The sequence below is a fragment of the Mauremys mutica genome, chromosome 7 (assembly GCF_020497125.1).
Source record: "Mauremys mutica isolate MM-2020 ecotype Southern chromosome 7, ASM2049712v1, whole genome shotgun sequence".
Taxonomy (NCBI): Eukaryota; Metazoa; Chordata; order Testudines; family Geoemydidae; genus Mauremys; species Mauremys mutica.
Window position 1 is genome coordinate 52,329,197 of NC_059078.1, and position 26,881 is coordinate 52,356,077.

At 48.3% G+C, this 26,881-nt stretch overlaps 1 protein-coding gene across 10 annotated transcripts in view; it reads right to left on the minus strand.

Moving 5' to 3' along the window:
* The window catches only part of MST1 (macrophage stimulating 1), a 44,877-nt gene extending 18,575 nt beyond the window's left edge, over positions 1-26,302 (minus strand). For 9 of the 10 annotated variants that reach the window (XM_045024707.1, XM_045024706.1, XM_045024703.1 and 6 more), the window contains exons 1-4: positions 26,193-26,302; positions 25,088-25,235; positions 10,118-10,230; positions 9,183-9,297 (exon numbers count right to left, since the gene is read on the minus strand). In XM_045024707.1, the coding sequence (XP_044880642.1) occupies positions 9,183-9,297; positions 10,118-10,230; positions 25,088-25,235; positions 26,193-26,247 (431 nt within the window). In that variant the 5' untranslated portion in view covers positions 26,248-26,302. Of the gene's footprint in view, positions 1-9,182; positions 9,298-10,113; positions 10,231-25,087; positions 25,236-26,192 lie in introns of those variants that run through there. The other variant, XM_045024711.1, reaches the window with a different exon arrangement.
* Positions 26,303-26,881: the final 579 nt, after the last annotated feature.

Below are 26,881 nucleotides of genomic sequence, written 5' to 3' on the forward strand. Positions count from 1 at the left end.
CGCCATCCCTTTACACCCCCTCCCCCACTGCAGCTTGAGAGCATTGCTACTTGTTCTGTCATCTGCACTCAATCATCTTTGGAACCTCTCCTCAGGTAATTTAAGTTTGCGATCAAATCCCACTAACTTTTCTCTTCTACAGACTAAAAAAGCCCAGTTCCCACAGCCTCTCCTCAAAATTCATGTGCCCCAACCCCCTTATCATTTTCATTGCCCTCCTCTCTTCATTGGTCCACATGCTTTTTGTAATGGCCGACCCAAAACTGGACGCAATACTCCAGATAAGGTCTCACCAATGTTGAATAGTGGGAAATGATCACGTCCTTTGATCTCCTGGCAATGCCCAATACTCCAGATGTGGCCTTGCTAGTGCCAAACAGAGGGGACTAATCACTTCCCGCAATCTGCTGCCAATACTCCTACTAATGTAGCTTTCTTGGCAAAAAGAGCACACTGCTGACTCATATCCAGTTTCTCATCCACTGTAATCCCCAGGTCCTTTTCTGCAGAACTGCTGGTTAGCCAGCCTGCAGCAGTGCATGGGATTCTTCCATCCTAATTGTAAGACTCTACACTTGTCCTTGTTGGACCCCATCAAATTTCCTTTGGCCCAATCCTTCAATTTGTCTAGATCACTCTGGACCCTGGCCCTACCCTCCAGGTATCTACCTCTCCCCACAGTTTAGTGTCATCCAGACAATTAATAAATCTGTTGAAGAAAACGGCTCCAGGACTGACCCCTACTCACCTTGATACCAGCTGCCAAATAGACATCGAACCGCTTAGCACTACCCATTGAGCCAGATGACTTAGCTAGTTCTCTATCCAATATATAGTCCATTTATCCAATCCATACATCTTGAACTTGCTGGTGAGACCATGTCAAAAGCTTTGCTATAGTCAACAAATATTACATCAACTGGTTTCCCCATATCCACAGAGCCAGTTTGGTCATCATAGAAGGCAATTAGGTTGGTCAGGCATGACTTGCTGTTGGTGAATATATATTTACCGTTCCTAATCATCATCATCTCCAAATGTTTCAAAAGCCCTAGCCTCTTTTTGCCAGAAGCTGGATGTGACGGTTTTGGTCACAGCGCTGTTCTTGGGACTGTCTCATGATGTGCTGAAATTACATTGGAGTCTGTTTTTCCTACCAGCTTGGGACTTCCAGAACCCTGCCTTGTTGAACCAGACATGCTAGACTGCTGCAACACAAACCCACGGTCCAGGACATACGCCCAAAGCTGCATGCTTAAGTGAAAACAGCTCTGCGGGTTACCTGACACCAGCACACAGACACCCAGCTCAATAAATCTGTTTTATTCTGTATAAAGCTTATACAGGCTAAAAAACTATTAAGGACCATCAGCTACACAACTGGCTCACTGGGAGAAGGCAGATACACCTTGTGACTCAGCAGGGACATGGCTGGGTACCTTAGTTGTGTTGTGTATTTGGTTGTCATGGGTTTTGTTACTATGGCAACTGAGTTAGACTATTAAGGGATAGCTCAGCCGGTTTCAACCGGCTGAGTGAGCTCTCTGTTTCTGTAAATAAAATGGAGGTTTTGGTTAGCTGTCTGCTCTCTGGCCTCAAGTGATTGCTTCCTACACCGGCTGCCCCTAGGACATAACACTGGCGACGAGGGTGGGATCCTGGTGCTGCTCCAGTAACAGAAGGAAGTAGAAGTCAAGGTAAAGACCAAACAAAGAAAAAAAGCTGCTTGTTTGCACTGACTGTGAAAGTGAAACTAAAAATCATGGCTACTCTGACCAGGCCCCTGGAGCCTTTTGATGAGAATACAGAGCAGTGGCATGTGTATACTGAGCGTTTTGAGCTTTTTGGTATTGCAAATGACATTACAGAAGCGAAGAAGGTGCCAATATTCTTAACTGTTGTAGGGGCTAAAACCTACTCTCTGCTACGCAGCTTACTACACCCTGTTAAGCCTGAGACTAAATCTTACAGTGACATTGTGGAAATCCTGGGGTCTCATTTCTCCCCAAAACCACTGGTAATTGTTGAAAGATATAGGTTCCACAAAAGAGACCAAAAGGAAGATGAAACAGTTGTACAATTTGTAGCCATTTTAAAAAAGCTAGCAGAACACTGTGAATTTAAAGAGATGTTAAATGATGCCCTGCGTGACAGGTTAGTGTGTGGCCTCTGCAGTGAAGCTATACGGAAGCGCCTACTGACAGAGGCTCAGCTTACATTACAGAAGGCTGTTGATATTGCTGTCTCCATGGAACTGGCTACAAGGGAGGCACAATACATCGGTGCATCCCCTACGGTGCAAAAAGTGTCACAAGAACTGACCCACAAAACGGTGCAGAGTCAAGAATGCTACCGCTGTGGTAAGCTGGGTCACCAGGCATCAGAATGCTGGTGTAAGGACCTGGTGTGTTGACACTGTGGCAAAAAGGGACACATTGAGTATGCCTGTAAACAAAAGAAAAAGAGGCCTGTGGTCTGGCCGACAAAAAGAGGAACCTTGCATACCCTAGAGCAGACCCAGGATGATCAAGGTGACACCTCCTCACAAGAGGAAGTGCCACTGCATGTTTTGTCTTTGGCAGCGGGCTCACATGAATACTGGGTAACCCCCTTATTGGAGGGCAAACCTATACGCATGGAACTAGACACCGGTGCAGCTGTCTCGCTGGTTCCTGAGACTGTGTATAAGGAAAAGCTACAGCATCTTCCGCTTAAGGCAACAAAAACTGTTCTGAAGACGTATACAGGTGAAGCTGTGCCCATGTTGGGCACTATTGATGTTAAGGTGGAGCTCAATGGACAGGCGGCTAAATTGCCACTGTTTGTGGTGAGAGGTGACTACCCAGCCTTAATGGGTAGGTCTTGGCTTGGGAAGATTCAGCTGAACTGGGCAGAAGTGCACCGGATGACTAAAGAAGAAACCAGTCTAACCCCTATACTAAGGAAACATGCTGCTGTTTTTGGAGATGATTTGGGAAGTATGAAGGGAATCACTGTGACATTGAACATTAAACCTGGCAGTCCACCAAAATATCTGAAAGCCCGAACTGTGCCATATGCCATCAGGCCAAAAGTTGAAGCAGACCTGGAGCGCCTGGTCACCAATGGAGTCCTAATACCAGTTACCCATAGCTCATGGGCCACTCCTATCATTCCAATAGTGAAGAAAGATGGCTCTCTCCGGATTTGCAGTGATTTTAAAGTCACTGTCAACCCAGTGTTGTGTGCAGAGCAATACCCGCTTCCCCGCATCGATGACCTCTTCGCAGGCCTGGCTGGGGGACAAAAGTTCAGTAAGATTGATCTGAGTCAAGCATATTTACAGATGCACGTCGATGAAAAGTCCCAAGAGCTGTTGACTATTGTGACTCATAAGGGGCTTTATCGATACTGTCGCCTACCCTTCGGAATCACATCGGCTCCCGCCCTGTTCCAGAGGGCTATGGACCAGATCTTGTGTGGCTTGTCAGGAGTTCAGTGCTATCTGGATGATATCCTGGTCACTGGAAGAAATGAAGAGGATCACTTAAAGAATTTAGAGGCTACCCTACAAAGACTGGAAGAGTATGGCCTACGAGTTCGCAAAGACAAGTGTGAATTCTTCAAGCCCTCTGTTGAATATTTGGGACACATCATCGATTCTGCAGGTCTTCATAAGGCCCCTGCAAAAGTTAAAGCTATTGTGGAGGCTCCCCCACCTCGAAATGTAAGCCAGCTACGCTCATTTCTAGGACTACTGAACTATTATGGAAAGTTCATCTCACAGTTAGCCACACTGCTAAAACCACTTCATGAGCTCCTTGGGCAGAACAAGGCCTGGAAGTGGACTGAAGCCTGTGATGTTGCATTTAACAAAGCTAAGGATGCATTGTTAAATTCTGAAGTTCTAACGCACTTTGATCCATCCTTACCCCTGCAATTGGCCTGCGATGCTTCCCCTTATGGAGTGGGAGCGGTCGTGTCACACATTATGCCTTCGGGAGAAGAAAGACCTATTGCTTTTGCTTCACGCACTCTAAGCAAAGCAGAAACTAACTACGCCCAAATCGAACGTGAGGCATTAGGAATTGTTTTTGGAATTAGGAAGTTTCATCAGTACCTGTTTGGGCGAAAGTTTACTCTTCTTACAGACCATCGACCTCTGACATCAATTTTTGGACCCTACACAGGCATTCCCCCATTAGCTGCTAGTCATATGCAACGTTGGGCATTGATACTTTCTGCACACACATATGAAATCAAATATCGGAAATCCACTCTGCACGGCAATGCAGATGGCCTCTCAAGGTTGCCTTTACCGGTCAAACATCAAGATAGTGCCCAAAAGGAAATCTTCTACTTTGAACAGGTAGAGAATACACCCATCACTGCTACTCAGATAAAGAAGGCAACCCGCGTTGACCCAGTATTATCCCAAGTTATGGACCTGGTGATGCATGGAAAATCTCGACAAACCTCTCCGATCTCACCCGACCTTGTTCCCTACATGTCCAGGCGGACAGAGTTATCGGTCCAATCTGGTTGTTTGTTATGGGGGAGGCGTGTCATTATTCCACCACCCGTGAGATCACAGATGTTAGAACAGCTACATTCCGGTCACTGTGGAATAGTGCGCATGAAGGAAATTGCACGAAGCTATTTTTGGTGGCCTAGATTGGACAGTGCTATTGAAGAGAAGGCAAAAGCTTGTATGTCATGTCAGAGTGTAAGAAATGCACCCCAGTGGGCACCTCTACACCCATGGGACTGGCCTGAAAACCCGTGGCAACGTATTCACGTTGACTTTGCTGGCCCCCTTGAAGGAAGCATGTTCTTGGTGGCAGTAGATGCCCATTCTAAATGGCCAGAAGTCTCTATAATGCAGTCCACTACTGCAGAGAGTACTATCCAAAAACTACGAGGACTCTTTAGTCGTTTTGGTCTGCCAGAACAACTTGTGAGCGACAACGGACCGCAGTTCGTCTCTCAGGAGTTTCAAAATTTTATGAAGGCAAATGGGATACACCACATCACGTCAGCACCATATCATCCGTCCACCAACGGATTAGCTGAAAGATTTGTGCAGACAATGAAAAACGCTTTGAAATCAGCAAAGGGACAACACTCCATTCAAAAGCGTCTGGATACCTTCTTACTTTCCTATAGAAACACACCTCATGCTACAACCCAGGCTTCCCCAGCCTTTCTAATGATGGGACGACAGCTGCGCACTTGCTTTGATCTGCTGAAACTTTCTGAACCCAGACAAACTGTGCAACATCAGCAGCAATATCAAGTAATCAGACGGGCACCCAGAGCAAAAGACCGAACCTTTAGCCCAGGGCAGCCAGTTTTGGCTCGGAATTATACTTCCAGAGCTAAATGGGTCCCGGCCACAGTCATCACTCAAACAGGACCTGTTTCCTATACAGTCCGGACTGCAGAGAATCTTACCTGGCGGCGACATGTAGATCAGCTGTTGCCAGGTCATGCCAGTCTTCAGGACCCATATGCAGTTGAGGGGTCTGACTTCACCCCTCCTGGTGAGACACCGAATCATGAGTCACCTGTTCCTGACTGTTCTCCTCCATTACTGCCGGCAGCTGAGATACCCCTTTGCCCAGCACGAGCTGATACCACCTCCTCACCTATTCGTGCTGCGGACCCTGAGCCCCTAGTACTTCCGGGTGCAACAACACCAGAAGTTCGCCGTAATCCACCTAGAGACAGAAGGCCTCCTCATCGGCTGGATCTTTAGTTAGGGCGAACCCACGGTTATGGGGCAAAATAATCCCCAGGGTTTAGCCAGGAATGGAGGCAGTCTACCCTCCTTCTCTAGTTTAGTGTGTGTTTTATTTAGGGGATGTTCTTATTAGGGGGGGAGGAATATGTTGTGTATTTGGTTGTCATGGGTTTTGTTACTATGGCAACTGAGTTAGACTATTAAGGGATAGCTCAGCCGGTTTCAACCGGCTGAGTGAGCTCTCTGTTTCTGTAAATAAAATGGAGGTTTTGGTTAGCTGTCTGCTCTCTGGCCTCAAGTGATTGCTTCCTACACCGGCTGCCCCTAGGACATAACAAGTTGGAAAAAAGAACGCCCAAGCCGCATGGCACATTATCATCATATTCATTTTGTCTTCAATACAAAAAAGTATTATAAGTGAAAAATTACACCCTCTGGGATAGCGGTGGAATTGTCTAATGAAATACAAAGCAAAGGAGTGTTCTTGAGAAGCAGGGCTGCTATCACCAGTGCATGTCATTGGCTCCAAAGGTGGCCAAAAAGGAATTGAAGGAACAGCATTCTACGTTCCTTTGCTCGGGCTCAAAAAAGGTGTATTCTGTCTGGTGACTTAACTGGCAGGGACAATGCTGGCCGTAACTGAGCCATAGATCTGTGCCTAGCTGCCATGGACATCCTGTCTGAGTCCTTATAAGACTCCTGGAAAAGGAAAAGGCTCATCAGATAGCAGAAATTATACATATACTGAACTATTGCTCTTAATACCAGGATTGACTAAGTTGGGTGTACTGTAGGGGTGGTGAGCAAAGAGCTGGCAAAGTGGCAAAAAATGCTGACAAAAAAACAAACTGGTTTAGCTACGCCTATCAGTGAACTGCACATTTCGCAGCAGCATGAGGCCCAGAAAACAGGCAATGGCACAGTTCCATGGCTCTTATCTCTGAGCCATGGGACTCACTCTTGGCATTTCAATAGTGACAGTAATGGTAATATCCCGGTCCAGAAAAAAAAGTCCCTGCTTGCAGATTTCTGAACAGTCCTGCGTTCTAAAAGATGCAAGTGTTAGGCCTCTTCCTCGACCAGCCCACACTGATATCGTTGAGGTTTTGCTTGTGAGACACCAATGTTTGAATAACCATATAAAAGCATCCCTTTATCTTGCCTCACTGCAGCTAAGAAATCGAAACCTGCAAATCCATCTAGTCACAGTCCTACAGAGCAGGAGGTGATTAACGGTGCTACACAATTCCATGACAACGGCCCCACTGTGCATTTTCAAATTCAAAATTATGTGGGAGACAGGGCAGGGGACCCTTGAATTTGACCCATGACTCCTGGGAAAGCAAACTGAAGCACTAGAACAGCCAGTAAGTGCGTGTGTGTGCGCCACTTTAAGAAGAGACTCCAGGCTCTGATGGCTATGGTGCAGAACAACCTTAGTTGATGGCCCTATCCTCCATGAATTTATCTAGCTTTTTTTTCCCCCATCCTGTTATGGTGTTGGCCTCTGTTGACTGTGTGTTGTGTGAATCAATACTCTTTTGTTGATTTAAGCCTGCTGCCCATTAATGTCATTTGGTGACACCCCCCCCCCAATTCATCTGTTATGAGAAGTAGTAAACACTTCCTTATCTACTTTCTCAACAGACCTCTATCATCTCACCCCTTCGCCCTCTCTTTTCCAAGCTGTAAAGTCCCAGATATTAATCGCTATTCATAAGGAAATCGTTTTTCTAAAAGCTCTGCTCCAGAAAGTGTTTTGGAGCCAGTCTCTGGCTCGTATCCCTTCTGCTTTGGGCATCTCTGAACCTTCCATCCATTTGGGAGGTCCCCAGCACATTTGCGAGGTCCTTCTGCCCTTTGTGTAGGACTAATGGCAGATAGTCCCAGCTCTGAGAGCGGCTGTAATGCTGTGCGATTAAATATGACCACGTATAGCATTAATATTGCCACTGTTAGACAATTACAACAAATCTTGTACAATGTATATCACGTAACTTGTCAGTGGAAAACATAATTAGCTAAGTATGTAAGTATGTATGCTTTTGTGTATTTGAAGTTATTAATATTGACTATTCATATATGTGTGTTGTCTGGATAACAGCCACCAGATAAAATTTAAACTGATGTGTTGATGTCGCATGAAGAACACTTAGCTCTCACAATGTGCTATAGAAGAAACTCCTTCCGCCCTGATAGCACTTCCTGAAGAAGGAGGCTTCAGCCAGAACGTGGGCTGTGGGTGATCCAGCATATAAGGACATGGGATGTGCTCATGTGATCCTGGACTCCATCTTGGGCCAGGAACTTTCCGTGCACCTGGGCTGTGAGCTCTGGTCGAGACAGTAGATTTCCAGGCAAATGGCAGAGGATATAAAAGAGCCCTCCGCTATCTCTATTTGGCCATCCATTTCCTGCCCTGATTCTCTGGACTGTGGATTTACAATTCAAAGGGCCATTTTGAATTATGGACTGAGGACCTTCCAGTCTTTTGGAACTTAGCAGAGAGACTTTATAAGCCAGCAGTCTGTTCCATCACTGCTACAGATCTGATATAAGGACTTTGCGATCACTTAGGGTACGTCCTCACTACCCGCCGGATCGGCGGGTAGCAATCGACTTCTCGGAGTTCGATATATCGCGTCTCATCTAGACGCGATATATCGAACTCCGAACGCGCTCCCGTCGACTCCGGAACTCCACCACCGCGAACGGCGGTGGCAGAGTCGACGGGGGAGCCATGGACTTCGATCCCGCGCCGTGAGGACGGGTAAGTAGTTCGAACTAAGGTACTTCGAGTTCAGCTACGCTATTCGTGTAGCTGAACTTGCGTACCTTAGTTCGAAACCCCCCCATAGTGTAGACCAGGCCTTACTGTTAACCAGTGTGGAGAGCCTGAAGTTATTTTGATTACTGGCTTCGTATATCTAAAGACAAAACAACCACCAATATGCAGTGAGTCTGCCCTATTTCTGCACAGTCTGTGCTGAATTTGACCTCCTCAGTTGTGGGATAGTGACAGAAGCCCCATTTGCTCTGGACTTCCAGAGCTATCAACTCCTGCAATACCAGCCGAATGAGACAAGTAGCAAGCTGGGGGCAGGGCTGCGGGGAATCTAGCCCCTTCCACCCGAGGCCCTCCGTCCCAGGCTGTCACACTAACTGGCTCGACCCACCAAGCCCGGCCCCAGTCACCATGGGCTGCTGGCTGGCCCGAGCGGCCCTTGGCTACTCCAGCCCCGGTCACCAGCCCGAGCCCCAAGCTCCAGGCCCCTGATTTAGATTCGATTTAGGGAAGAGGTGGAAGCATGGGCGAGGCCACAGCCTTGGTTAGGGGAGACAGCCTCCCCTGGACTTCGATACTCATTGGCCATACCACTGGGCCGGCAGGTGGCACAGCCCCATCATGGGAGAGCCTCAACTCATCCCCAGCATGGCGTCCGCATTACCCTCACAGCACCTGTGATCATGGGGAAACTTCAGCCTCCACTGTTGGCAGTTCTTCCCCTTCTCTGTCGTGGACTGCATGCCTCGGTAGCTCCTTCCATCTCCCCTAATGCAATTCTGCATATAATCTGTCGGTTAGAAAGGTGTCCTCGTGAGCCCAGGGATGGGTGCCTTCTGGAGAATGTTTGCAGGGAGAGCAACTAGAGTGCAGCACGAGTGGCTCCTGTAGCTCCGTACCAGCTCCATCCAGCAGTGCGGAACACGCAGCCATCATTCCCGTAGCGAGCGTGCTGGGGCGTTAGAGCGCTGGGGTAAAAACTGGGCAAACTCCCTGCAGTCGGGAGCCCGGACCAGGGCGCGCTAATCACAGAGTCACACAGGGCGAACTGGTGGTTTGAGACTGGTAGGAGAGCTGGCTCCTGTGGACTGCATAGCTGGCCAGTTTGGGGCTCCAGGAGGTCACTGCCCTCGGAGAGGCTGGCACGGGCTAGGCTAGGTGGTAGGAGTCAATGTCTGTAGTGGTGGAGCCCAGCAGCCTGGCAGCTGTGAGACCGACCGGGCGTGTTTTCATATAACACAGCCATCCATGCAACCCTCTCCCAGGCCGGGCGAGCCGCCGAGTGCCTGCTCTGGAAACGCTGCTGCCCTCACTCTGCCCTCTCACCTCTTCGCTCACTGCAAACCCACCCAGGCTTGGCTCACGGTAGGAAGAACCTATTTGGCCAGAGGAAGCAGCGGGATCTCGCAGTTAGGTTTGATCAGCCCGAGCTGAAAGCGGTGCTGAAAGTGCCCCTGCTCTCTGCTGCCCCTACCCTTCAGCCCTTGTCCTTGTCCACACCCCCACCACCCTGCCCCTGGGCCACCCTGCACTCCCCTTTGCCCTCACCCCCCCCACCTCTGCCCCTGCTCGTCATCCCTCCCCCACCCCTCACCCCTGCCGTCACCTGCCTTTCTTCTGGTAGAGGTCATAGTGGATGTTCCTCTTAATGTGGGTGTCTGCCAAGTGCTGGGTCCATGGCAGTAGCTGGCAGCTATGGCGCTGGTGGTTGAAGTGAAAGGCCCTGAAGAGCAAACCCAAGAGTCACATCCAGGCTGGGACAGGCCCAAAAGCCCCCAACCCCCTGGCAGACCCCACCTTGTCCTCAGCACCTTCTATCCCCATAGCAGAAGTCACCACTCGTGCCTGGCTACAGCCTAGCGAAGCTGGGGGAGTCCTTCCCCAGTTGAGCTCCAGCCCTCAGCTCTTCCACCACGCCAGCTCCGCCCTTCCCGGGAACCGGATCCCGGCTTCTCCCACACGCCGGCTCCATCTCCTAGCTCCTGGGGCTGTGGTGTGGTCTGGAAAGGGGCAGACTGTGAGTTGAACAGGATGTGTCCATAGGGGAAGGAACTATAGGCGGAAAGGGTGGGGACGCGCCCAGTGTTTCTGCTATTTCCCACGCATATGCGAAATGAATTTTGTGATGTGGAAACGAGTCGATTGGAACCTGCGCGGCAGTGACCATGAGATATGTGATCATTCCCCTCTATTTGGCTTTGGTGAGGCCTTATCTGGCGTACTGTGTCCATTTGTCGGCCCCACACTACAAGAAGGCTTTGGGAAATTTGGAAAGATTCCAGTGGAGAATAACAAAAATGATTAGGAGGCTGGAGAACAAGATTTATGAGGAGAGGCTGAGGGGACTGGGATTGTTTAATCTGCAGAAGAGAAAAATGAGGGGGGATTTGATAGCTGCTGTCAACTACCTGAAAGGGGGTTCCAAAGAGGATGGATCTAGACTGTTCTCAGTGATACCCGATGACAGAACAAGGAGTAATGGTCTCAAGTCGCAGTGGGGGATGTTTAGGTTGGATATTAGGAAAAACTTTTTCACTCAGAGTGTGGTGAAGCACTGGAATGGGTTACCTACGTAGGTGGTGGAATCTCCTTCCTTAGAGGTTTTTAAGGTCAGGCTTGACAAAGCCCTGGCTGGGATGATTTAGTTGCATATTGGTCCAGCTTCGAGCGGGGGGGGGGCGGGTTGAACTACATAATCGCCTGAGGTTTCGTCCAACCCTGATAGTCTTTGATTCTATGTGCACCAATATAGAGGTGCTGTATGACCAGCTCTGTGCACCAATATGCATATGATGTGTTAGACAGCACCTCCATATTGGTGCAGATAAAGGTCGTGTGATGGGAGTGCGTCCGAGGATTTTGGCGTGTGAGAGGGGCTCAGGGCTAGGGCGTAGGATTGGATTTCGGTGCGAGGGGGGTGTGAGGCCTTCCCCAGGACTTCAGAGATGAGCGAGGACTCTCCCCAGATCAGGCGCCTCTTCCTTTACGCAGCTGCTCTGCGTCTGACTCGGTCGGGGCAAGGGGAAGGGCATCTCTCTCCCCCCGCCTCAGCAGGTCCGGGGTGGGGCCGTGGGTGGGACTCTCCCCACGAAAGCCCTGAGCGCTTGTGCAGCACTTAATAGGCTGTTGCATGACCGGAGAGCTTAGAGCCTCCCGCCCCACCAACACACAGACACTTTCTCTAGCCCAGGGCCCCACGAAACTGTAATCTGTTTCTGGAAACTTTAATCTTAAGAATATAAGAATATAAGAATGGCCGTACCGGGTCAGACCAAAGGTCCATCTAGCCCAGTATCTGCCTACCGACAGTGGCCAATGCCAGGTGCCCCAGAGGGTGAACTTAACAGGCAATGATCAAGTCATTGTTGCCCAATCACTTAGTTTTGTGAGATCTTTTTGAAGTTCTTCACAGTCAGCTTCGGTCTTAACTAGCTTGAGCAGTTTAGTATCACCTGAAAACTTTGCCACCTCACTTTTTACCCCTTTCTCCAGATCATTTATGAATAAATTGAATAGGCTTGGTCCTAGGACTGACCCTTGGGGAACACCACTAGTTACCCCTCTCCATTTTGAGATTTTACCATTAATGGAATTTTGGAAATCTACGTATATTATGTCCACTGGATTCCCCCTTGTCCTCATGTTTGTTGAGCCCTTCAAAGAAATCTAGTAGATTAGTAGGACACGATTTCCCTTTACAGAAACTATGTTGACTATTGCTCAACAGTTTATATTTTTCTATGTGACAATCTTCCACCGTAAATTGGGAGCCAGCTGTCTTTGGCCAGTGGGAAAACAAAGGGCAGAAGAAAGACGCCAGGTGTTTTCCCCAATGTGACAGAGGACAGATGAGGGGCCTTTGGGGAGGTGTTTTAAGTGCTCCATATTCGTTTTGGTGAATCAGGCCCCACTCTCTTGCCAGTCTGATTCACGGTGGACCTCACGCCAGCCTCTGCTTGAACCAAAACCAATCAAAAGACATACTTACAATAAGGACTGAAAATGCATTGGGAAAGATACCTAAACCCCTCCGGACAAAGGTGACAAGATTAAGGAAACTCCCAATCTCATTTGCATCAGCGATCTGACACAGAAGCGTCTCAATAAGCATTCAAAATGGAGGATACAGATTTCCAAGGCAAGAGCCACAGGGAAGCACTGCATGATTGGGAGCTCTGCTCGACATGGTAATGAATACATATCTGTATACACCCAGTTCAGTAGTTATAAGACCAAAGAACACCGCCCATATCCAGAAATGTTCCTATTGTCTAGCCTGACCAAAACAACTTTGCTGAATTCCCTCCAGCCATCAGTTTACCCATAAACAAATCTAGTGTTCTTTTTTAAACCATTGTTGTTTCACTATTAAAAAAGCCCTGCCCATGCTCAGGTAAGTGTTTCAATGCCGCCAACCAAAATCTGCATCAGTTCCATTGGAAGTTCATCTTCTGACTGATCGTACAGGGGCTCTGCCTGTCTCAAGCCCTGCGGACCTTCACCTACCACCACAACCTGGGAACCCCGAAAACTTCGTTTCACAGAGTGGTGAGAACCCAAATCTCTCTCGCGCGCTGTTTTTATCCTATTATAGCTATAGCTTTCTTAACCTGACATGTGTGATCACGTATCTTTTTTTCTAAAGCTGACTTTTTGTAATCAATTTTAAGATAGATTTAATATTCCAATGGTTTTGCCTTGTATACCTGGCAATAAATAACTTTATGGTCAAGATGGTTGCTTTTGTCCCTCCGGCTAATCTTTTTTGTGTTTTTGGCTTCCCATTCGCTCTGCAGCAACGCTCCGCTTACTTAAGCTAAAGATCCTTGCCGCGTCCAAAATTCCTGTAGACTTTGCTCATCAAGTGTATTACTACCCGAACATGAAAGTGGGGCTATGTATGCGCTGAACCTGTGGCATTGGAGGGTGGTAGCTTGGAAGTGCTGCTCGACCCAGCCTGCTGAGTCCATGAGCATCTGAAAGGGTGACAGCTTGGAACTGCTGAGTGACCTGGTCTGCTCAGCGTCTGTGATGTATGAGTCGAGGTGGGGGAGATCGCAGCCAAATGGGTGGAGGTGGCGGGGAAGAAGAAAGTTAGTAGCAGTTGGCTACCAGAAGGAGCAACCCGAGATGACACCACACCATTGGGATCAGCTTAAGACCCCACCTCTCAAGGCCCTCCACACAGGTAGAGAATCATAGAATCATAGAATTCAAGATCAGAAGGGACCAATATGATCATCTAGTCTGACCTCCTGCAAGATGCAGGCCACATAAGCCTATCCCCCCACTCCTTTAGCAAGCGACCCCTGCCCCATGCTTCGGAGGAAGGCGAAAAACCTCCAGGGCCACAGCCAATCTACCCTGGAGGAAAATTCCTTCCCGACCCCAAATATGGTGGTCAGCTGAACCCCGAGCATGCGGGCAAGACTCTCCAGCCATACCCTCTGGAAAAAGGTTAAGAATATCATATCATTGACCCATGTACTATTTACCAGTGTGGCACTTAATTAACCTATTGACTAAGCCCAGTATCCTATCATACCATCTCCTCCATAAACTTATCTAGCTTAATCTTAAAGTCATGGAGGTCCTTCACCCCCACTGTTTCCCTCGGTAGGCTGTTCCAGTATTGCACTCCCCTGATAGTTAGAAACCTTCGTCTAATTTCAAGCCTAAATTTCCTGACTGACAATTTATATCCGTTTGTCCTCGTGTCCACATTAGCACTGAGCTGAAATAATTCCTCTCCTTCCCTGGTATTTATCCCTCTGATATATTTAAAGAGTGCAATCATATCTCCTCTTATCCTTCTTTTGGTTAGGGAAAACAAACCGAGCTCCTCAAGTCTCCTTTCATACGACAGGCCTTCCATTCCTCGGACCATTCTAGTGGCCCTTCTTTGTACCCGTTCCAGTTTGAATTCATCCTTCTTAAACATGGGAGACCAAAACTGCACACAATACTCCAGATGAGGTCTCACCAACGCCTTATATAACGGGACTAGCACCTCCTTATCCCTACTAGAAATACCTCGCCTAATGCATCCCAAGACCGCATTTGCTTTTTTAACGGCCACATCACATTGCCTGCTCATAGTCATCCTACGATCAACCAGGACTCCCAGGTCCTTCTCCTCCTCCGTTACTTGCAACCGGTGCGTCCCTAGCTTATAACTAAAATTCTTGTTAGTCATCCCTAAATGCATAACCTTACACTTCTCACTATTGAATTTCATCCTGTTACTAATACTCCAGTTTACAAGGTCATCCAAATCTCCCTGGAGGATATCTCGATCCTTTTCCGAATTGGCAATACCTCCCAACTTGGTGTCGTCCGCAAACTTTATCAGCCCACTCCTACTCTTGGTTCCCAGGTCAGCAATAAATAGATTGAATAAAATCGGACCCAAAACCGAACCTTGAGGAACTCCACTGGTAACCCCCCTCCAACCCGACAGTTCCCCCTTCAATACTACCCTCTGCAGTCTCCCCTTTAACCAGCTCCTTATCCACCTCTGGATTTTCATTTCAATCCCCATCTTTTCCAATTTAACCAGTAATTCCTGATGCGGTACCGTATCAAACGCCTTACTGAAATCCAGATATATTAGATCCACCGCATTTCCCTTGTCTAAAAAATCTGTTACTTTCTCAAAGAAGGAGATCAGGTTGGTTTGGCACGATCTACCTTTCGTAAATCCATGCTGTAAACTATCCCAGTTGCCATCGGCCTCCTGCTCCGTAACCACTCTCTCTTTTAAAAATTTTTCCATGACTTTGCATACTACAGATGTTAAACTAACAGGCCTGTAGTTACCCGGGTCACTTTTTTTTCCCTTCTTGAATATAGGAACTACATTAGCTAATCTCCAGTCCAACGGTACAATCCCCGAATTTAGAGATTTATTAAAAATCATCGCTAACGGGCTAGCAATATCACTCGCTAATTCCCTTAATATTCTAGGGTGAAGATTATCCGGACCCCCCGATTTACTTCCGTTAAACTGTTCAAGTTTGGTTTCCACCTCCGATACCGTAATGTCTACCCCCATATCCTCATTCCCATCGGTCCCTCTATCACTATTCCTTAGCCCTTCGTTAGCCTCATTGAAGACCGAGGCAAAATATTCGTTCAGATATTGTGCCATTCCAAGATTATCCCTAATCTCCACTCCGTTCAAAGTTTTAAGCGGTCCCACTTCTTCTTTCTTGGTTTTCTTCCTATTTATATGGCTAAAAAACCTTTTGCTATTGGTTTTAATCCCCTTCGCTAGGTCCATCTCCACCCGTCGCTTTGCCTTTCTCACTGCTTCCCTACACCCTCTGACCTCAATAAGGTAGAAACCCCAGATGCCATCTCATCTCATCAGCCTACTCTCCAAGAACCCACCTCGCCCAAGCCTACAATTAGCTGGCCGATGCTTCAAAATTAATGATCTGGGGTTTGTGAAGGCCATCTGCTCCACGAGCACCAGCCAACTCCAACTCAGCAATCAGTGGTCCCACCGAGAGCCTTCAGGTCCAGATGCCTCGCAGATATTGCCAGATAGAAAGGAAACTGTGAATGTGTGGATGGACACTGGAGCACAGGCGTCAGCTAGCCACCAATCCCTGGTGGACCCCAAATTCATCAGCCAAGACGCCAAAATGATAGTGCAACCTCTTCAGGCAAATTCTTTTAACATACCGATAGCCAAGTTGCCTGTCCAGTAGAAGCAGCAAAGAATCCTATGGCACCTTATAGACTAACAGACGTCTGTTAGTCTATAAGGTGCCATAGGATTCTTTGCTGCTTTTACAGAACCAGACTAACACGGCTACCTCTCTGATACTGTCCAGTAGAAGGGCTGGTCAGGAATATTGACTTTTGCAGTGTATGATTACCCGGATCCCATTCTGCTGGGAAGGCTTAGCCAACCATGTACATCCAACAAACAGGGTGGGCATCGCTAAACAGGCCGCCACAATCCTGACCCTCCTAAAGGGACTGAGCCACAGGGGGGAGCGGAACGCAATTCCAGACCAAAGTGTATGATAGCAATTGTAGATCCAGTTCGTATGCTCCAGGCAGAATGAGCCCAAGAATCAGAACTGGGGGAGCAGTCAGCACCAGATCCCGTGCTTGCAACCTATCCAGAATCAGAGGAGCCAGCGCCAAAGGGCGCCGGAGCCTGAAATACAGCCTAGGGCACCAGCAGTTCATAATCGACAGCGACACCCTTATCACCTTCATCGCTTACAGTCCACAACACAGCGGGGAACTAATGTCTCCAGCATAAAGGGAGACGTTCCAGGCAGGGCAGGAAGCAGATGGAAGCATAAAGGGACCTTGAACGGCACTTCAGAGCTACCCAGTGCTTCTTGGGCCTGGTCTACATTAGGGGGGGAGTCGATCTAAGGTACGCAACTTCAGCTACGTGAATAGCGTAGCTGAAGTCAAAGTACCTTAGCTCGAATTACTTACCTGTCCTCACGGCGCGGGATCGACGTCCGCGGCTCCCCCGTCGACTCCGCTACCGCCACTCGCTCCGGTGGAGTTCCGGAGTCGACGGGAGCGCGTTCGGGGTTCGATATATCACGTCTAGATGAGACGCGATATATCGAACTCCGAGAAATCGATTGCTACTCGCCGATCCGGCGGGTAGTGAAGACGTACCCTCAGCTATTCCAATAGGTCCAGGTTTTTTCTAGAAAGAGGATTCTAGTATGAGAATCCTAGGAAAAACTTTCTGGTGGGCACGAGGACTAGCATCCTCAATATCAGTATATCGGCACAGGAACTGAATCTTTCATGCTGGGGATCTATAAGGGTATGTCTTCACTACCCGCCGGATGGTAGCAATCGATTTCTCGGAGTTCGATAGATCACGTCTCATCTAGACGCGATATATCGAACCCCAAACGCGCTCCCGTCGACTCCGGAACTCCACCGGAGCGAGTGGCGGTAGCGGAGTCGACGGGGGAGCCGCGGACGTCGATCCTGCGCCGTGAGGACGGGTAAGTAATTCGAGCTAAGGTACTTCGACTTCAGCTACGCTATTCAAGTAGCTGAAGTTGCGTACCTTAGATCGACCCCCCCCTAGTGTAGACCAGACCTAACAGTTGGATGTTCCAACTAAGTATAGGGCACATCTCTTGAGCTTAGACTATGATCACATAGTGATCATGCTGGGGTTAACAGGACCAAAGACCATTTGGGGAAATCATTCCACTGGGAGGGAATGGGCAAGTCTGTTTCTACCTATGTCCGGTGGAAAGCCCCACCACCAGGTCCAGGCCCATCTCCAGCCATTGCCCATAAGTGAGCTTCCATTTCAGCGTGTTGTATTTGTCATGCTCACGTCACTAAAACGTGGAACGATTTGCACCCTGACCGCCACTCACATGTAATTTCATATGTGGATTACATTTTCAATACACATTCCCCCCCACACACACACTTCGAAAATGACCAGGGAAATCATCAGGGAGGTGATGACTACAGTACAGTAAATCGGTTCTAAGGTAAATAGAGAAAAAATGATAGAATCATAGAATTTCAGGTTTGGAAGCGACCTCAGGAGGTCATCTAGTCCAAGCTCCTGCTCAAAGCACGATAAATTCCCAACTAAATCATCGCATTCAGGGCTGTGTCAAGCCTGATCATCAAAACTTCTAAGGAAGGAGATTGCACCACCTCCCTAGGTAATCCATTCCAGCGCTTCATCACGCTCCTAATGAAAAAGTTTTTATACTATCAAACCTAAACCTCCGCGACTGCGACTTGAAACCATTACTCCTTGTTCTGTCATCTGCTACAACTGACAACAGTTTTCATTTTCTTTAAACCCCCATATTTCAAGGTAGTTGAAAGCAGCTATGAAATCCCCCTCATTCTTCTCGTCTACAGACTAAACAATCCGAGTTTCCTCAGTCTCGTCTCATAAGTCATGTGTTCCAGCCCCTAATAATTTTTGTTACTCTCCACTGGAATCTTCCTAATTTTTTCCAAAGCCTTCATGTAGTGTGGGGGCCAAAACTAGACACAGTACTCTAGATGAGGCCTCACCAATGTTGAATAGACGGGAATGATCTGCTGGCAACACTTCTACAAAGTGAGAACAAAATGCCGTTAGCCTTCTTGGCAATAAGGGCACACTGTTGATTCATATCCAGCTTCTGGTCCACTGTAACCCCTAGTTTCTTTTCTGCAGAACTGGTGCCTAGCCACTCGGTCCCTAGTCTGTAGCAATGCATGCGATTCTTCCGTCTTAAGAGCAGGATTCTGCACTTACCCTTGTTGAACCGCATCAGACTTCTTTTCGCCCAAACCTCTACTTTGTCTAGGTCCCTCTGTATCCTGCCCGCCAGCATATCTACCACTCCTCCAAGTTTAGTGTCATCTGCAAACTTGCTGAGAGTGCCGTCCACACCATCCTCCAGATCATTAATGAAGATATTGAACAAAGTCAGCCCGAGGACCGACCCTTGGGGCACTCCGTTTGAAATCGTTTGCCAACTAGACATAGAACCTTTGATTACTACCTATTGAATATCTAGCTAGCCTCCTAGCCACCTATAGCCCATTCATCCAGCCCATACTTCTTTAAGTTGCTGGCAAGAATACCGTGGCAGAACGTATCAAAAGCTTTGCTAAAGTCAAAGAATAACACGCCCACTGCTTCCCCATCATCCAGTTAGCTCATCATAGAAGTCAATTAGGTTAGTCAGGCATGACTTGCCCTTTGTGAGACCATGCTGACTGTTCCTGATCACTTTCCTTTCCTCTAAGTGCTTCAGAACTGATTGCTTGAGTTCCTGCTCCATGATTTTCCAGGTAGTGATGTGAGGCTGAGTGGTCTGTAATTCCCCCGAATCTCCTTCTTCCCTTTTAAAAAAGATGGGCACTACATTAGCCTTTTTCCAGTCTTCAAGTTCCTCTCTGGAATCGCCATGACTTTGCAAATATAATGGCTATTGGCACTAGAATCACATCTGTCAACTCTTTTAGAAGCCTGGGTTTATGTCTTGGAGAGGGTGGCTCGACTCCCGATCAGCAAAGGGTAGACATGATAGGAAAGGAACCTGCTCCAACCGACACGCACTCCTTACGAACTCTCTTGGGAACTTTTAATTTTGGTAGAAAGATCATTGACATGTTCTCTGACGAAGCCAAGTCTCTGTACGAATTATTAAAGAAAAACAGGATTTGGATACTGGGACCAGACCAACAGATTGCCCTGGTTACCGTGAAGCAAAGTTTTGTTAGTGCTTCTGCCCTGGTTTATCCTGCCCTTGCCTTGCCATTTGTGATTGAATTTGCCTCCTCAGATAAGAGTCAGAGTGACTCTCAACCAACGGCAACGCATATGCCTCCAGGCTCCTGGATCAAATAGAGACACGCGTTACCCCTTGTAAAAAAGAGTGTCTTGCGTTGGTCTGAAGCCCGATGCATTGGGAATTTATTATTGGCCATCAAAGGTTCACAGTAATAAGAACAAAAGATCATAAGAACGGCCGTACCGGGTCAGACCAAAGGTCCAGCTAGCTCAGTATCTGTCTGCCGACAGTGGCCAATGCCAGGTGCCCCAGAGGGAGGGAACCAAACAGGCAAGGCTCAAGTGATCTCTTTCATACCATTCATCTCCATCCTCTGACAAACAGAGGCTAGGTACACCGTTCATTACCCATCCTGTCTACTAGCCATTTATGGACTTAACCACCATGAATTTATCCACTTCTCTTTTAAATGCTGTTATAGTCCTAGTCTTTACAACCTCCTCAGGTAAGGAGGTCCACAAGTTGACTGTGCGCTGTGTGAAGAACTTCCTTGTATTTGTTTTAAACCTATTAATTTCATTTGCTGCTTATTAATTTCATTTGGTGATCCCCCCCATAATTCTTGTATTATGGGAATAAGTAAATAACTTTTCCTTATCCACTTTCTCAACATCACTCATGATTTTATATAGCGCTATCATATCCCCCCTTAGTCTCCTCTTTTCCAAACTGATGAGTCCTAGCCTCGTTACTCTGTTCTCATATGGGACCCTCCCGAAACCCTTAATCATTTTACTTGCCCTTTTCTGAACCTTTTCTAGTGCAAGTATATTTTTTTAATGTGAGGAGACCACATCTGTACACAGTATTTGAGATGTGGTCGAAGCATGGATTTATATAAGGGCAATAATATATTCTCTATCCCCTTTTTAATGATTCATAACATTCTGTTTGCTTTTTTGACCGCCCCTGCACAGTGCTTGGACATCGTCAGAGAACTGGCCGCCATGACTCCAAGATCTTCTTCCAAACTCTTTGTAGCTAAATTAGCCTCCATGTATGTATAGTTGGGGTTATTTTTTCCAATGTGCATTACTTTACATTTATCCACATTAAATTTCATTTGCCATTTTGTTGCCCAATTACTTAGTTTTGTGAGATCTTTTTGAAGTTCTTTACAGTCTGCTTTGGTCTTACCTATCTTGAGCAGTTTAGTATTATCTGCAAAATTTGGCACCTCACTGTTTACCCCTTTCTCCAGATCATTTATGAATAAACCTCCTCTAGTGACACTAATATGTGACAGTTCCTCAGATTTGTCACCTACTCAGATTTGTCACCAGCTCAGGTTTGGGAATCTCCCTAACATCCTCAGCCGTGAAGACTGAAGCAAAGAATCCATTTAGTTTCTCCGCAATGACTTTATCATCTTTAAGCGCTCCTTTTGTATCTCGATCATCAAGGGGCCCCACTGGTTGTTTAGCAGGCTTCCTGCTTCTAATGTACTTAAAAAAAACATGTTGGCTAGCCGTTCCTCAAACTCCTCTTTGGCTTTTCTTATTATACTCGCACTTAATTTGGCAGTGTTTATGCTCCTTTCTATTTGCCTCACTAGGCTTTGACTTCCACTTTTTAAAGGAAGTCTTTTTATCTCTCACTGCTTCTTTTACATGGTTGTTAAGCCATGGTGGCTCTTTTTTAGTTCTTTTACTGTGTTTCTTAATTTGGGGATAATACATTGAAGTTGGGCCTCTATTATGGTATCTTTTAAAAGTGCCCATGCAGCTTGCAGGGATTTCACTTTAGTCACTGTACCTTTAACTTCTGTTTAACTAACCCCCTCATTTTTGCATAGTTCCCCCTTTTGAAATTAAATGTCAGTGTTGGGCTGTTGAGATGTTCTTCCCACCACAGGGATGTTGAATGCTGTTGTATTATGGTCACTATTTCCGAGCGGTCCTGTTATAGTTACCTCTTGGACCAGCTTCTGCGCTCCACTCAGGATTAAATCTAGAGTTGCCGCTCCCCTTATGGGTTCCCATACCAGCTGCTCCATGAAGCAGTCATTTAAAGTATCGAGAAAATTTATCTCTGCATTTCGTCCTGAAGTGAAATGTTCCCAGTCAATATGGGGATAATTGAAATCCCCCCTCTATTACTGGGTTCTTAATTTTGATAGCCTCGCTAATTTCTCTTAGTATTTCATCCGCAATATTACAGTCCTGATCAGGTTGTCCATATTAGATCCCTAATGTTATATTTTTATTAGAGCATGAAATTTCTATCCACAGAGTTTCTATGGAACGTGGATTCGCTTAAGATTTTTCTTCATTTGAATCTACATTTTCTTTCACATATAGTGCCGCTCCACCTCCCCGTATTTTGTACCCCGGAATGATTGTGTCCCATTGAGTGCTCTCAGTCCACCATGTTTCTGAGATGCCTATTATATCAATATCCTCAAGGCACTCTAGTTCACCCAGCTTATTATTTAGACTTCTAGCATTTGTATATAAGCACTTAAAAACTTGTCCCTGTTTATTTGTCTGCCCTTTTCTGATGTGTCAGATTCTTTTTTATGTGACTCTCATCTGATCTGGCCCTTACATTATCCTCTTCCATCCTCTTCTCCTGGCTATAACCTGGAGATTCTCTATCATTTGATTCTTCCCTAAGGCTACGTCTATACTACCCGCCTGGGTCGGCGGGTAGCGTTCGACTTCTCGGAGTTCGATATATCGCGTCTCATCTAGATGCGATATATCGAACTCCGAACGCGCTCCCGTCGACTCCGGAACTCCACCACTGCGAACGGCGGTGGCGGACTCAACGGGGGAGCCGTGGACTTCAATCCCGCGGCGTCTGGATGGGTGAGTAGTTCGAACTAAGGTAGTTCGAGTTGCGTACCTTAGTTCGACCCCCCCCCCAAGTGTAGACCAGGCCTAAGAGAAGTCTGCGTCCGATCCACATGCTCCTCTGCAGCATTCGGCTTTCCCCCATCTCCTAGTTTAAAAACTGTTCTACAACCTTTTTAATGTTTAGTGCCAGCAGTCTGGTTCCACTTTGGTTTAGGTGGAGGCCATCTCTCCTGTATAGGCTCCCCCCATTCCAAAATTTTCCCCAGTTCCTAATGAATGTAAACCCCTCCTTTCTGTATACAGTCTACACATTCCCCAATCAAGTTCATTAGATCAGGGAAGATACAGGACAGGAGATTTCTATCGCCCGCATTGCTCAATGGACCCTCATCCTAGTAAATGGAGGAGTCAAGTTTAAAATAGAACATGCACTTTCATCAGACCCCCGTACGGGCTAATTACAGAAGGCGATGAGCATACCTGCTCCCTCCCCCTTGTAAAACATTTTGAAGGGCCAGTCAAGGGAGGCGTGAGGCTTGTAGACGCTAAGCAGGAGGAGCTTGCACTTTGATTTACCTTTGGATCATCCCCAAAGAGGGCATAGAGACCTCTGGGTAAATGACGGAGAGAGGCGCTAAGGACCAGCTCACCTCCCCATTCTGCCCAAACAGACGAGGTGTAGGCTGTTAGGGCTGTCTTAGCTTATGAATCCCGGGACATTTCTGTTACTATTTACACTGATTCTCACTGGACAGCCAGAGAAATCACTGTGTTGCTCCCCCCTTTGTTGAACAGAGAAAAAAGATACCTTGGGCTTAAGTACCCTTCAAGATGGGGCTACAGCAATCCGGTCCTTAGCCAAGACAGGGGAAGATCCCACAGGAAAATACAGGATTGAGCAGGTTTGGAGATGTCTGGTGGGCAGTGGATGCTGCTTGTCAAAGGAACTGGATAGTCGCAAACCAGGTACAGTGGGACCTGATTCCATTTGTGCATGAGCAAGGGCACAGAGGAGAACAGGATACTTTAAACACAGTTAAAGATACAGGGTGGTGATCAGGCATGAAAGCAGATATAAACCAGTGGTGTGCTAATAGTCTGCAGTGCACCATGGTTAATGCTGATTGCCAGGGTCAAAAAAAATGCATTGGTGTACCAAAAAATATAGGGTTCCTGGTTCAGGATTCAGGTAGATTATATAGGTCCTTTACCCAGCACCAGTAGAGGAAATAATTACTGCCTGGTATAGTATATCCCTTTGCTAAATGTGTCGAAATCATTCCTACAAAAACCAACACTGCCTTGATCTGTGCTAAAAAAACTCTTTGAAATGGTTTTCTCAAGAATGGGCATTCCCAGAGTAATTGCTTCAGATTTAGAATCCCATTTTGTGGGAGCTGTTATGTAAGTCATTACGTATTAAGCAACTTTTCCACATAGCTGGACACCCTGAGTGCTCTGGACAAGTTGAACGATCCAATCGCATGGTAAAGGAAGCTTTGAGAAAAGTAAAGAGCTGAGAGAGGGATTGGGATGAAAAGCTACCAACCATCTTAATGTCTCTAAGAGGCTCTAAAGTGATACATGGGTAAACTCCCTTTGAAGTTATGACTGGAAGGCAAATGAGCATTCCTGAAAGTTGCTGGTTGGGAAGGTGGTAATAGATGAATGGGTACAAACCCTAGTAGAGCCCATAGCTGCTTTGCACAAGCAAGTGGCAGCACAGGCAGGCTTAGTACAGCAAAAAACACAAAAAACTAGCCTCCTGGCGCTAAAGAGCCATTCAGAGAGCAGAGTTTTTCTCCCACACCGCAGCAACACAAAGCCAGTCTCACTCTGTGTGTGTGTGTGTGTATGTGCGGGCGCGAGCGCAAAGATCCCAACAGCTCACGGCCTCCCCCCGCTCAAGAGACCTGGGGATGGGACAGTGATTTCTAGTCACTCTTTTTGTGCACATAACAAAATTCATTCCGCACATGTGTACGAAAAATTAGAGGGCACCCTGACAGACTCTGCCACCCTGCTCCCACCTGGGCAGCGGTGTGTGTGTGGGGGGGGGGGGGGGGGGATTTAGCAGTCCCTGGACTCTCCACCACAAGCTGGGAAGGGGAAGACGGTTCCCTCTGGAGCCCTTGGCCTGGTGTGTGTGTGTTTGTGTGTGAGAAACCCTAGGAGGCACAGATGAAACTTGGGGGGGGAGGAGTGATTGAGAAGTTGGGCAGAGGCAGAAGTGGGGGGACAGAATCCCTTCTTTCAGTAGAGAGGGACGGCAATAATCGGCAGCCTGTGCAAAATGTTGAGACGCCTGCGCTGCTGAGCTAGCACTTTGGGATCAGGCTCCTGACTGCAGCTCCCCTGAGGCAGGCATCTTTGACCCGTTCATGCATCACATGGGGGAGCTCACACACATGCAGCCACACACAGTTGTGTGCAACCTTAGCTGGGCCACTCCCCCGCTCACCTGCAGTCCAGCAGCACCATGCAGCGTCTGGCACACTCCTCGGTGTCTGAAGGCTCCTCCTGCTCTGGGCCAGAGCCGCGCTGGTTCAGGGATAGCAGCTGGGTTGCTTTGAGCTTCTGGAAGTCATTGAGAGGGGAGCGCCGCTGCCCTGGGGTACACATCAAGAGACACACTCCTGGTAACCACATGGCTGAGGGTGCCCAGCTTTGGCCTCTCTCCCCGCCATGGGCATGGAACAAAGAGGGGTCCAGAGATGCACTGGGGCCAGGGAGGCAGAGATGCCTGGGCAGGCAGCAGAGCTATGGACAGGCAGCGGAGCCGTCAGTGGGGCTGGTGGGCCGTCAGTAGGAGCAGTAGAGGGGGTCAGCTGTAGGCAGGCAGAGGGGCTGGCGGGTCGGCCGAGTGATCAGCAGTGGGGCCGGCAGTGCGACTGGCCACAGCAAGGGGCTGTTTCAAGCTGTGTTTTGTATCGTCTAAAATTCTCAGTCATAGTCTGGCCTGTTAAGTGCTAGGTCAGGGCCGAGGCTGGGGTTCCAATGGGAACTCCTCAGCACCAGGGGGCCTGTCTGAGAGGTCTCAGCACGTCTTTGCCCAAAGACAGGGGAAAAAACACACCGGAGCCCAGCCAGCACTGGTTGGCCAGCCGAGCTAGGACAAAGCACATCTGTGAGTGCAGTCACTGGCTGGGGCACTGCCCTAAAGGCTCTGCCAGCATTCCTGCCCCACAGAGCCCATGGCCTGGCCCCACTCAAGGGCACCGCTGCTCATTGCTGTCCACCTCCCTCTCCCCTCTTGGCTGGGGCCATGACCAAGCTATGCTGGTCAGAGTCCGTTCCTCTGTGGGACTTGAGCACTAAGGGAGAGCGGCAGTTCCTGCCCTGCCTGATGGGGCTTTTCCCCATGGTCTCCCCTGGGCCCTACTCCTCTTGGCTGCCTGCTCCCAGACCTCCTCAGCAGGGCAGCTGCCAGCAGCACTGAGCTGCAGGAGAGAGAGCCATGTCTTGGACCTCATGCCAATCCCAAAAGGGCCCTCTGCCCTAGTCCCAAACCCACTGAGAGGGCAGGCTCACAGCAGGCCCTGGTTGCCCCAGGCGGGCACTCCTACCTGTGCTGGGGGCACAGGCCAGGGCAAGCAGCAGCACTGCTCCGGCCTGAATCATCCTGCTGCGCCTCAGGGACTGTCGTGGAGCCTGTACAGAAATGCTCAGGCTGAGGTTGGACTGGCCAAGCAGGGCTGTGCCCTGAGCTCCCATTCCCCACCACCTCCGCTGGGTAAATATTTGCCTCTGGGCCAAAAGCCAATAATGCAGCTCTGGGGAGGGTGAAGGTTACCATTTAAGGGATCCCAGGCACGGCACAGGGGAGCAGCGCTCGCCCCCAACACACACACAGCTCATGGGGGTTTCAGATTCCTGCCATCAAAAGTTCCTGGGTTTCAATAAATAGTCACCCCCTGCATGGCCATATCGACCTAGAGGGGGGCAGGTTGTGAAACTGCTCTATGCCTAGCTCTGGCAGGACTCGGCCAATTATCCCCTCTTCCCTTTGCAATAACTGGCATGACTCCTAGAGCTGCCCTGTCAGGTTCGAGCCACGCCCCATGCAGCCGACCCTCGGCCCTTTCACAGCTCCAGAAGCCGGGCACCGTGGGCGGGGGACCGAGGGACTTTGGAGACAGCTGAGCCGGCAGGTGGCCCACACGCCCTGGGGCAGCAGGACAGTGCTATCAGAGCCTCTGGCCACGCTGAGTGAGCCAAGGCTGCAGCAGAGCCCAGAGGGAAGAGATGCACACGG